We start from the raw sequence: 10,106 nt of genomic DNA on the forward strand, positions 1-10,106 counted from the left end.
TGTTGATAGCTATACAAAATAGGTAGCAGTCTTTGTGGGTGAGCAAACAAGTGTTTTTATTGTGTTTAAATGCTGTTTTTTCTATTGTGGTTGTTGTACATTATTTTTTTTTAGCAAGAAATCTGCAGTTTGTGTGTTTTATCTCAGTGTAGCTGTTGTTGTGGAAAGATGTGAATTATTTTCAAAGCACAGGGTCCTCACTCCTCCCTCATTGCTCGCTAGCAGCTCAACACAGTCTCATAAAATGTCACACACACAGAGCCAACAATGTTCTAGTTAATATGATAACAGGGCTATGGAGAAAATATTTTGTTAGTAAAAAGTTGATTTAGATTCTGCTGGTGGAATGGCCACTTGGAGGCTGACAGAAAGAGGCAACATATGTTCCCTGTTTGTATGTGTTAAAGCCCCCATATTTATATACATTTTACTTGTTTTATCTTTTTCCCTGAGGTCCACTTGTGTCGTTTTAGAAAAAACAATAATTTATTTTTAAATGATCATTTTCCAACACACTCTTTCTCACTGTGCTTCCTATTTGAGCAGGTTTTCAGCTCAGTTTAAAACACTGTTAGCTCTGTTGAACTTCTCACCTGTAATAGCACTTTACTATCCTAACTTTTAATTTAATTTTTAATTTGGTGTTTAATTTCTTCTATTTTAAATCTATTGTTTTAATCATGGTTTAATCTAATTTGTAATCTTGTTTCATTTTAATTATATTTGTATTTTCTCATTTGTAAAGCACTTTGAATGATCGCCGTGTATGAAATAAATAAACTTGCCTTGCCTTAGAATTAAACAAGGTGTTTTCATTACTGTGCCTTTAAGACTATATATATGTAAACTGCCTCTGTTGCGACTGGCTGCTCTGTATGCCTTATTCAAAAAGTTATCCAAACTATAACACTCCTTACAACTTCAGTTTGAATGGGTGGAGCTAAACTGCAAAGGATGAACAGATGGGGATATATATATATATATATATATATATATATATATAGTGTTATAGTCTGGATAAATTTTTGAATAAGGTGTGTGTGTGAATATGTTCGTTTTCATGACATTTCGTGACAAAACACTGAATTCAATACGGGCTGCTTTTGCAGATTAGTGTCCATATATGGACCGCATGGACTGGGGTGTGAATGGCCTGATTCAAACCTAGTCTACATACTATGTCTCTTATAAAACCTCTTTTATTAAAAAAAAGTTGAGATAATTCAGTTTTCCATAACATGGGCCGTTTCCCGTATTTGCAATTTCAAAAATCAACAAAACACCTAATTTGACCAGGGTCCAAACCTTTGTATAACACTCTCTTTGGGAGATTTCCTCTCCCAAAGGGAGAACCGATTCCATTTTAAACGTTCAGATAATAGCGATGGCCTGACATGCTTGTCAAATATTGCTGCATGTATGTCTGCATGTATGGCATCATGAAGTAGTTGCATATATCCTTTAAATGAAAAAATGTATACTATATATTCAGATACATCTTCAAATTAGTGAGTTTAGCTACTTTACGGTGCGCCCATTGCTGATGTAGATTCTCAACTGAGTACAGTTTGTTTCTCCATAGAAAAGCACTGTTAATAGAATGGGAAGCTCTGCAGCAGCTGTACATTAGCCTGGTTGGAACTGTGTCCTCTGGAGTGATGGAGCTCCATCCTGCACATTTGGGATGAGTTGGAGTGGAGTTTGATCCAGAACTGATCATCCAACATCAGTACCTGACCTTACTAATGCTCTTGTGACTGAATGCAGTCAAATCCTCACAGCAATGTCCCTGAAGTCTTCTCAGAAGAGTAGATGCTGTTACTGCAGCAAAGGGGGACAAACTCCCCATTAACACCCTTAATTTCAGAAGAAACGCTGGATGCAAGTGTGTTTTGAAGATGTAGGGTATAAAACTGCTTGTCTGTATTTGTAAGAAATGAAAACACTCAGTGCTTTCAAAACCTTGATGCTAAATGGTCTGTATTGCTTTTTTCAGTCTCTTGCTCTGACTGTTCAAATGAATAAAGCTTGCTGAAAGACGGTCATTCAAAGATATTGCCATGCAGGCTAGCACGCCAGGCTTAACCTGCATCTATTCATTTTCACTTGGTTTGTGTTGCTGTGATCAGATTAGCCAGTGTTGGGGACAAACACCTTCAGTGTGAGGCGAAGCGGAGTGCAGATGTGAGAGACACACGTTATTAAAACTGGATGGAAATAACAGTGCGCTGGCTGCTGGCTTCACTTTCCCTCTGCGGAGTATCTGCTGGTTTCACTTGATAATAAAATAACACATTTTGATATTCAGTCAGCAAACAAACCTTACAATGACTGCTCATAAAATTGGTTTAATCTGCACCTGAGTATGCTGGGACTCAGTGGGAGTGGGTGAAAACGGCTTTCATTAGGCGCAGTATTAATTCACGGCATCAAAACAGCTTTGCTTAAAAATCAGCCAAAAAATAAAGGCTGGAATTGCTGCACCATCAAAGACAGACTTTAGTCATTATGTACCTGAACTTACCTCAACTCTTTCATCTTTTTTGAAATTCATTTCAGGATTTGTCACAGAAGCAAGAAATCTCATGATCCTTTTTTTTCCCCCCTTTTTTCCCTAGCGGTCATGATACGCACAAGCCCACTTCCTCCCATCGTCTCTGCTGTCTGCTCTGAAACATCATTTCCTTTAATTATTTATGTCTGTGGTGCATCTGAGGGTTGGATCCTTTCTCTCCAAAACTCACAAGATCAAAGCAAGCCGCACTGCACTGTGAAACTTTTTTCCCCGTCTATAAGACCCCTCCTCCCCATCTCTGTGGTACAATGTCAAAATATGAATGGATGAATAAATTTGCTCTCTCTCTCTCTCTCCAAAAATAGCCCCACAGAGTGAAAGTTCATGAATTATGATATCTCCCAGGCACACAGGTCTCTTCTCTCCTACAGAGATGACAAGTTTTACAACTGCACCGTTTCTAATGAGACAAATTTATTTTGACATTGATGTTTAATTATGAAAATAGTGGTGCTTTCCTGCACTCCATGTTAAACAACAGCAAATGTCCAGTCACAGTTTACAGTGTCTTCAGAAATAATAAATAATGGCACCTTTATTTTTAAGAGTTGGTAGGATGTCTGACTTGGCCTGCTAGAAAGTCAACCCTTACCCAATGAAAGAACAAACATATTTTTTGACTATATAGAACTTCATACATTTTTTTTTATTTTCCTTTGTGAATGTATTTCGAAGCAAGTATTTTAGTGACAAAATACAGTGTAATGGTTTAAAATACATATTTGTAAAACTTTTCAGCCCTCTAACATTGCACTTTGGCCCCCAAGGACAAAAAGGGAGGGCATAGAGTGTATTTAATACAAATTGTGCATGGAAGAAGCTGAAAAAAACTATAGTCTCTGTACACCTACATGGAGTACAAGCAGCAAGGTAGGTGTATTCATTAAAGTGGACTTGAAGTGTACTCAGTATTTTAAAACCCAGTGATACACTCATACTAGCACAACACACACTATATACCACTACGATCTCAGTGTCACTGCAGTGCTGAGAATGATCCACCACTCAAATAATATCCAGAGTAGAGGGGGGCTAACAAACTGTGCAGCAACAGAAGGGCTTCACTGAGCTACAACCAGTAACTGTAAACCTACAATGTTTCTAGAAAAATGGCTTAGGCACAAGATAGGTGTACCTAAAAACCGGCAACCCTGACTATTCTTTTAGAGACCTACCTTATAGAAGAACGTTGTAGGTTTACAGTAACTGACTGTAAAGTAGGTTTCAAAAAAATGGCTAGAGAGTATGGGCACAAGGTAGGTATACCTAAAAACTGATAACACTGAGTACATGTTATCACAGATACTTGTGTACGTGAAAATCCTTCTAAAGATCTTCTAAAGTGATGTTTGATAAAGCTGTTAATATTACTATAACAATATGAGAAGTGATAAATTATTAGTAGTATTAGTAAATTAAAAAGCGTGCCTCTGACTGAAAATGATCAAGTACAGACCCTATATTTATTTTTATATAGGCACATAAGAACAAATAGATATTTTTGTTTATTTATTTAGCAATTTTGTTTAGTTATTAAACATGTTTGTTTTGACAGTTGTCTTTGCTACCTTTCACACTTTAATACAATACTTAATGTGAGAACAATCCTACTGTTTGATGTGCTTTTACAGACTTTGTGCTGTGCACATGTGAGTATTGTAATTGGCTGTTTAGCCTAATGGTTAAGTTACACATCCACGTGGGACAGCAGGTTCAATCCCAGTGAAAAGAAGCAAGAATTTAATTTACCATCTAAAATGAACAGTGAACCTACAGGTGTCTTTTAAGTTTTTATATGTAATGTTGATAATGATAGAATAGTGATAAATCTAAAAAATGTGTTCTTTGCTGGACTAATTGCTTTACAACTATGTACTCCTCTGCCACTAATATGTTTTAAAAATGCCTTTTAGGGCAAAAGTGTATCTCAAGCACCAGGCAGCAATTTTGCACTTCGGACTGGAACAATTATGACTAGATAAGTTTTCATACAATCAAGCATGTCACATCAAACCACTCTGAATGCATTTGTTTCCATCTTATTATGTGGCAGTTTTAAGAAATCGCCTAAATGAGTTTCAACAGTTACCTGTGGAATGTCGTCCGAGTTTCAGCATCCTGAGAGACCTCATCAGTCGCAGGACCTGCACCACCCGTCCCACATTCTCCAACTCTGTGGATCCTCCGTGCAGACTCTCCACCGCGAGGGTGACATAGAAGGGCAGGATGGCCAGCAGATCAATGATGTTCACTACACTCCTGCTAAACTTGCATTTGTCCTTCACACACATGAACCTGAGCACCAGCTCTCCTGTGAACCACACAATGCAGATATACTCGAGGACGTCCAAGATGGGCGCACCGAGGACAGTGAAGTCCAAAGAGATCAGGGCCATGTTAACGATGGACACCACCACAAAGAACATTGACAAGGTCCCAAACGTCTTTGCTGCTTTCGAGGAATCCGGCTTCTCCATGAGGTCCCAGAGACGCTGCCGGAAGTCCTGACATAACACTCCGGCAAAGTCCTCATCATCACTGTCCATCATTTCTGCATCCCTACGGATATCTAGAGATTCCTTCATCTCCTTCCTGCGGTAGTACTTGTCTCTGCAGCAATTGTCTATGCGGAGCTCGTCGATGCCCCAGTATTCGATTTCTTGCAGGAAGGAGACCACGCACAGCTCCTCTCTGACGTGCAGATGGCCCGTCTTGTAGAAGTTCATGATGTACTGGAAGGTCTGTGAGTTGCGGTCAAAGAAGAACTCATTTTCCAGAAAGTCTGCATCATCACACAGGTCTAAGGCTGAATCCCGGGTGGACAGGGCCAGCTTGCCCAGTCGCGTCTCTGGGTGGGAGGCCAGCAGCTCCTGGGAGAGAATATAGCGGCTCCCTCCGACATTAATGATGAAGAAGTCCAGTGGGTTGTCAGCTGGTGGAGGGGGTTCGCTGAAGAACACACTGGAATCCAGCGACAAGACTGAAGCGCTGTCCCCACAGAACTCCGCTGCACTTGATGCATCACTGATCATAGTGCTCTAGATGAGGTAGAGCCTTGACATGGAAAAAATCAGTTAAAATGAGTGCCATGAATAATTCAGTGTGCATATTTTTAATCACAGAAAAGCTTGATTTGTGACAATGCTATTATGAGTTTAAGAATTTAGAATTCAAGAATTTAAGCATCTATTTTTCTGATCAGTTTGTATACCACTGTTGTCTAAAAACATGTATCTCTAAAACTGTAACTTTACAGAAGAAAGCAAAAAAGTTATTTACTTTTAATGTATGTTAATGTAAAGAGGTGTTAATCCAAAGCAACTTTGGAGCATTTCTATTGATCCATTCATTATGAAGTTTTCACACAATGTAAAGGGCAGCTGCTGAGTGCAAATGATGCAGAAACAACGGAGATATTTAAAACCCAGAGTCTTATTCATTCATTTATTTTTTTTTTAAACTGGACAGTATGCTTCCATATACATTACCATTCAAAGGTTTTCGGAATCAGTGTTTTCAGTTATATAAAACTATTTTGTTACAGGCAAAATTATTCTAATATAATGATAACATTTTATATGTTTTAAAATTTGTAGGAAGCAAGGATGCGCACTGATAACGGATTCATATCAGTATCGCCAGATTTTTGGGTGAAAAATAAGTCGTCATTGGACAAATGTTTAGACTTGACTGATATTACAACAAAAGTGATATTTGATGATGTATTTATTGTACTTTGGATGAACAGAATGTTTAGGTGGTGCTGGGATACCACACTAAAACGTCTGCATTTTATTAATTTTACCATATTTTTACCTATCTATGAATGAATGTTATAGTAGTTCTATCTACAACATCTATATTTCTACATTTTATGAATGTTTATGCATTGGCATCGCAGTTATGTACATAAAAATATCAGATATCAGCACTGGCCCACTATTCCCATATCAGTGCATCCCTAGTAGGAAACTGGAAAAAACTGTTTAAGTATAAATTGAGCTGTAGATGATTCTATAATGATTGAGAAAGCTGTATAGCATCAAGAATAAACTTAAAATTACTGTGCAGAACGCCCCATGTTCGATAAGAAGTGACCAAATCTTGCTGATCAAAGAGCTACAATTTCATCACAAGAAATTATGTTATTATTACAGATGTGATGGTGGTATTGTTTGTGTGTGGTCATAGTGCTAATAAAAGGTGTGGCCATTAAACTGGAACTATTGTCCTGGCTTTCTTAGCACCTCTGCTAAGGCACTATGACCATACACAAACAGTACCACAACAGATAATTGCATTTTCAATCTCTCTCTCTCTCTCTCTCTCTCTCTCTCTCTTTATATATATATATATATATATATATATCTATCTATATATATATATATATATATATATATATATATATATATATATATATATTTACAGGGTTAACATATTTTCAGCAAAATGTGTAATTTCACCAGTGGCGCCCAAACTTTTCCATATGACTGTATATATTTACATTGTAGAAAAAGTGCTTGGAAAGCTTGCATTACTACTATTGTAGTCCTTGGTGAGGTTTCTTTTCTGAATGAGTAAATTCCATGTTTTTTCCTCCGCCAACACTGACTGATCACACATCAGACACGGCGGGAAAGAGACGGAGCCTTTGGCACTGTCCTACTTCTTCAAAGCTGCTCATTGAGATTTAAATATTTTAGCTGGACTGTCTAATTAATTGGTCTAATGCTACTATTCTTGTAATCATTAATTCTCTTTAGTAAGTTCCTCTCTATAATATTGTCATGATGGTAATTTTGAGGCCTGCATTTTTAATCAGATCTCATGAAGTAGCATTAAAGAGGTCCAAGAGCAAATCCCAGTGCAGTGGAGGGGCACATGCATGTGCTGAATGTGTGTGGAGAAAACACAGATGCTTTGATGTGTTCATAACCACCATTTGCAGCCAGTAGTACCATCTTCAGTTCCATCTTCACAGTTCAATTTTGTGTCATTTTTAGGATACGATCAGAAGTAAGAAGGGGCACATTAACATGATCAGTGGTTAAATGGCGAAAAGGCTGTGTGAATAATAATTAGCACATCCACAAATGGAAATAAAGCAAAGCAATCATTATAATGAGTCCAAATCACTGAGAGGCAATTTGACACAGGCTTGATTAAGGATGAGTCACCAGGTGAGAAACTGAGTGAAGACTGATTTGTATAGTGATAAAACAGATTAAATTTAAGCAGAGTAATTCTCCAATGTTCAGATCCTTTCAAAAAATCAGTGTCTTATTTGTCGTATTATGAAATTAAATGGAAATTCCAATATTAAAGAAGGAGGGGTTTCATGTTAAATGGTCCATTGTAGAGAAATCAACTAATCAACAAAGATTTCTTTACAGTGGTGCTGATAGGAACCAGGGGTCACAATGTCTACAACACAAATACAGCAAATTTATTTACTATCCAAAACCACCAGTCCATACACTTCTTCTAAATGTGTATATGTAATGCTAAAGATGGTAAAATACTGCTAAATCTAAAAAACTAGTTTGGGGACTAGTTTGTCTTACATCACCCTGCATGTACCCCTCCGCCATGAATGGCTTCAGAAAATATCTTTCAGGCCAAAAGCTTCTCTCAAAACTATCAGAAAACAATGTCTCAAGACCCAAGCAGCACATTCATAACCGTTTTATATAATAACTTTATGTGAAAAGGACTTTAGAGGCATTAAACTCTTCAGACGTCTGGTTCCTATCAACACCACTGTGAACAATTCTGACTGTAAGGTTCTCTAGAACTCAGCATTTCACAGTAAACCACTCTGAATGACTTTGTATACATCGTCACCATCCCCTTTAATCTGCACAGACCAGCAAAGACGATGCCTCGAATACTGTACAGTTACTTCAAACGCAGACTTCAGTGCAGGCAGCTTTATGAAGAAACTGGGCTTTTTAACACACGAGAAAGTAGAAGAAATGTACCCGGACATTAAACTACACGGTAACGCCGAAGCTAAAGCGGCCCGCAGCGCAATAACAACTTCACACTGCTGCGCTTACTTCATGAGGAGTCGGGGGTCTGGAGAAAAGTCTGAAGATCAGAGTTCTCTTCCTGCGCCGGTCGAGAAGATATCTCGTCTTGCTCGTGTGATCTCGAGAAGTAGCTATTCCAGCTCATGCTGTAGTCTCAGAGGTATCCGCTGAGGAGAGGAGAGGAGATGTTCTGCGCTGCCGCTGAACTCGAGCTGCTTCTGAGCACTGAGGAGCACCCGCGCGCCTTCTGAAAGGTCTGCGCGCCGCCAGCCAATCAGAGCGCTCCTACGCTGCTAGGCAACAATCTCACACACGCAGGCGGGTCAGACAGAACGGAGCGGGCTCGGTCAGGCAGATTCGGTCCTTCAGCGGGTCTCACGGAGACGGTGAGGTGGACACACTGCGCCTGTATGGGATCCTAAATTAATGTAAAATATAGGCAAAAGTATTGCGGCGTCCGCGGGTCAAGAGGGGCTCAGGGGCCGTGGCCTGCAAAGCTGCGCCTGCCCGCACCTCCCCCTCCGTTAAAAGGACACTTGTTGCTGCTGTTAATGTTGGCTCTAGCCTTTTGGGGGCCCCCCATCGCCCAACGACCCCCCCACCTTTTGCGCGCCAAAAAAACCTTTATCTTTAAGCTTTTTCTTCTCATCTTCTCTTTTTTCTTTTCTGTTTTTCAGGTCCAGGTGCAAATGTTCTTCTTTGAGAAATGATTGATCATTGTTACATATTGTAATATTGTTACAGTATGTTTTGAAACTGTAACAATGTTTACACAGCAAACTCTTATTTTTAAAAAGCTCAGTTTTTTCCATGATGTGGACTCTTTAAAGAACATAAAAACTGTAAAACTAGTGCTGGCCGATATATACCGGTGTACTGTGATATGTACACAGTGGCATTGCTTCTCAGTTTCAGTGATATAATTATATATATTTGATGGATAATGAGCATTATATTCATGACATAATACATATTTTGCACACTTTACAGGATCTTACAGTCATCTGTAGTGTATGTAATTCACTGTGTGCTTTAGATTGTTTTGAAAGAACTTTTCTGGTTGGTTGATGTTTACAGTACTGTATAAGGCTTGAATAGATCATTCTTCACATATGTTCAAAAACTGTATCAAGGCAAACTGAGATATTATCAACCCTGCTGAAATGATAGAAACCATTAAAAGTGTCTGCTTGCTCCTGGTGGTGTCCAGTAGTCACTATGTTGTGTTCTCCTGATGGGTTGATATGACAGTGTAAAGGACTGGTCTGATTCCAGATCCATCTGATGGACTAATGGGATCTAATGGTGTCCTACAGGAAACCGCACTATGTGGGTGTAGTAAATCTGAGTCTGCTTAGTCTGCATACCTCCGCTTATGTACCATTGTAGTGTCTGAATGTTTTTTTTCAGAGCTCATTTCTGCACTACTGATTCTTTAAATGATTAGCCTACGTCATTCTTACCGTTTGTTTCGCTTACATCAGTCTTTTTATATAAAT

The 10,106-nt window shown here is 38.8% G+C and overlaps 1 protein-coding gene across 2 annotated transcripts in view; it reads right to left on the minus strand.

The window, feature by feature from the left end:
* The window catches only part of kcnv1 (potassium voltage-gated channel modifier subfamily V member 1), a 32,722-nt gene that overhangs the window by 7,421 nt on the left and 15,195 nt on the right, over positions 1–10,106 (minus strand). The window contains exons 1-2 of one of the 2 annotated variants that reach the window (XM_036560579.1): positions 8,635–8,814; positions 4,665–5,629 (exon numbers count right to left, since the gene is read on the minus strand). In XM_036560579.1, coding sequence (XP_036416472.1) covers positions 4,665–5,607 — 943 coding nt within the window. In that variant the 5' untranslated portion in view covers positions 5,608–5,629; positions 8,635–8,814. Of the gene's footprint in view, positions 1–4,664; positions 5,630–8,634; positions 8,815–10,106 lie in introns of those variants that run through there. The other variant, XM_036560580.1, reaches the window with a different exon arrangement.

This window comes from Colossoma macropomum, unplaced genomic scaffold (assembly GCF_904425465.1).
Source record: "Colossoma macropomum unplaced genomic scaffold, Colossoma_macropomum, whole genome shotgun sequence".
NCBI lineage: Eukaryota > Metazoa > Chordata > Actinopteri > Characiformes > Serrasalmidae > Colossoma > Colossoma macropomum.